This window comes from Salvia hispanica, unplaced genomic scaffold (assembly GCF_023119035.1).
Source record: "Salvia hispanica cultivar TCC Black 2014 unplaced genomic scaffold, UniMelb_Shisp_WGS_1.0 HiC_scaffold_200, whole genome shotgun sequence".
Taxonomy (NCBI): Eukaryota; Viridiplantae; Streptophyta; class Magnoliopsida; order Lamiales; family Lamiaceae; genus Salvia; species Salvia hispanica.
In genome coordinates, this window is record NW_025951916.1 from 1 (window position 1) to 3000 (window position 3000).

The 3000-nt window shown below is 33.1% G+C and overlaps 1 protein-coding gene across 1 annotated transcript; it reads left to right on the top strand.

Annotated features, from left to right (window-relative positions):
• The first annotated feature begins 1504 nt into the window (after window positions 1–1504).
• Window positions 1505–3000, top strand: LOC125198698 (cytochrome b-c1 complex subunit 8-like). The gene is made up of 2 exons (XM_048097003.1): window positions 1505–1744; window positions 2927–3000. Exons 1-2 carry the CDS (start codon window positions 1575–1577, stop codon window positions 2973–2975), a joined length of 219 nt encoding a protein of 72 aa, XP_047952960.1. The 5' UTR covers window positions 1505–1574; the 3' UTR covers window positions 2976–3000.

Here is a 3000-nt window from a genome sequence, read left to right on the forward strand (position 1 = left end):
ACCATACTAGATTTTATTCGAGATTTTTTTGTTATTCAATATATATTGATTTCCTAGCGTTTCATGATCTTTTTTTTTTTTTTGGCTGATTATTTTTCTTTTCCAATATTATATTTGTAATTTTTAAAAAGGAAAAAATCCGAACATCACATACATATTTGCTAGCTTATAATTCGATTAAAAATCCTACAACAATAAAAGTAATAGCATAAAAATACCGAACCTGAAGTGGATCCATTTAGATTTTGAATTGTTGTGTTTCAAAATGATAATCATAAATTTGAAGGGATTTGAATTTCAAATGTCTGATTTGAATTCTGATCTACATCTGAATTAACTGCGAGACTTGATTTTAAATTCTTTGAAGTTAAATTTTCTTCGTAAATGAGCACGACAAGTCAACAACCCACACAATAAAACGAATGAGGCTATAGACTATAGCATTATTTTGTGCCTTATGCTATATAACTAAGCATGTTAGAATAATTGAATCGATAGACATCAAGAGAAATCGACCAGGAATTAGCATTTTATACGGTAATTGACACATTAAGGGTGTTTATATTATAAATAGTTAACAATATTATACGGAGTACTATTATAATAAATTGATTTATTTTAAATTAAATACTACTCCCTCTTTGTGACGATTGTTCACTGTAGGAGTATCATTTGAGTTTGGCACGAGTTTTAATAAATGTAAAGTAAGTTGGTGAAAAAAGATAGTGGAATGTGAGACCTACTTTCTTATCGGGACTCTTAAAGTGGACACCCAAAAAACAAACGGTACTCCTAAAATGAGATGGAGGGAGGAGTACTAAGCTTGAAATGTGTCATTTCACATTTGAATTTATATTATTATTAAATTTTATCTTATGTGGCAATCAATATTGGCGCTCTTCGTACTGAATCTTGGATCTTTTGATCTGTTTTCTAACTCAAATTTTTTTTTTTCGAGTAAATAAATATAAATTTAAAAACACGCTACAAAAGACTCAAACTCAAAACAATCTAAAACTTTATCACTCGATTCTAGTATTTTGTATGGGCAAGCGAGAAAAAAATAGTAAAAGGGACAAAAATCGGTCCTCAAGGTTGGTGAAAATAATGATGGAATTCTTGTGATTTTTGACCTAGAGATTGACTTATCAGTATTTATAATATTCTATACTTATCTTTTTTATATATAGGATATATCATAAAATCTCACTTATATGAATAACTGCATTTTTTTGAAAAATAGGCTCCCCTATTTTCTTTTCTTATGACGTCAATAGTATGAGAGAGTTAGATGAAGAACAAAGAAAATAAACGATTCGTATAAAAACCATATAGTAACTATGAATTATAAAGTTCACAGCATAATTCAGATAAAGTTGTGATTATAATTGTAAAAACATGCATGAGCCCAATATCCAGTGATAAAATATAAAGGCCAGGCCCATTACAGCCCAAATGAGCTCACCGTCAAATTTAAATTTTTTTATCACTATTTTCTTCGTTTTCTCATCAATCAACTGAAACTTCTTCAAACCCTAATTACATCTGCACATTTCTAGAGAGAGAAAGAGAATATGGGGAAAATACCGGTGAAGATGAAGTCGGTGACATACGCCCTGTCGCCATTTCAGCAGAAGGTGATGCCCGGGCTCTGGAAGGATTTGTCCGGTAAGATCTCCCACAAGATCTCCGAGAATTGGATCAGCACCACGCTCCTGCTCGGCCCGCTCGTCGGCACCTATTCGTAAGAGTTTTATTCATTCATAAGTTAGATCTCTGAATTTTGTTAGAATGAGACCGATCGCCTCCTTCTAATTTTGGTACTGCTCGGTGAATGAATCATGAGTAGATTGTTGCGTTGACTTGACTTGACTGAATTTTGAATTATCAAAACTTGATGGTTTATACGATATTGGGATTTATATCGAGTTTTTGCTGAAAAAGGACGATCCGATTGTATTGTCGATGCACTATTCCCATCTGTGATTGTATAATACATGAAATTGGATACCTTGGATATTGATATTGCAACTTGACCAACAAACTTGCTATTATACATAACTATAGAAGGATTGTTCTTTCTACATTAGTTACATGCTCTACTTTGGCAAGTTTCATCCATATATATAGTTTTCTTGTTTATTGTCGAATCAAATTTTGTTTCGGTGTTTGAGATTTGAATACTGGTGTTTGAGGAGTATCACCATTTTGATTCTACCTAAGCCTAGTTATCTTATTCTTGAATATTGAAGTACTGCATCATATCAAATTTCCCATGTGAAGGAAGGATACCAGTTTGAGATGCTTTGGTTTAGTTTTTAGTTCTCTTATTTTGTGATAAATTTGAGAGTGGGGTTGAATTTTATCTTTGCTAAGATGAAACCAGCTTAAACTGGTTTTTCATCACCACTTAACCAAATGTTTACCAACCACATCACAAGATTTAATAGAGAACAGGTAATTCGAAGCAATGACTTAGACAAAAAGAAAAATAAGCAGGGGAAACAAACAAAAGATACAAACACTGTCAACTTAAAATCCATCCATTTGGCCTGCTTCCTCATTCTGGTTATTGATAAACCATGATGAGCATTGAGCAACATAATTGGATAACCACAGTTCTTGGCTTTTGTGAGCCTGATATAGTAGCATTATATGGTCATTTTAGTTCTGCATAGAACAAAATTGCCAGTAATCTGCCTTCGATTAATCGCTGTACTAGAGCTTATTTTGTTTGTACGACAGGCATGTAGTATTATGGCATTTGTCACCCGTTTGAGGGTGAGAGGGCCGAGGTTCAATCCTCATTACCTTCCCTAACTTAAAAAAGCTGTGCTTCATAATTGTTGATGTTTGTTTAATCCTTAGTTACTGCAAACTGTCTTTTCGGGGAATTTGACCAAGTGATATGAATTTTTGTGTGCAGGTATGTGCAGTGGTACCTGGAAAAGGAGAAGATGGAGCACAGATACTGAAGGTAGTTATACCAATACTCGATTT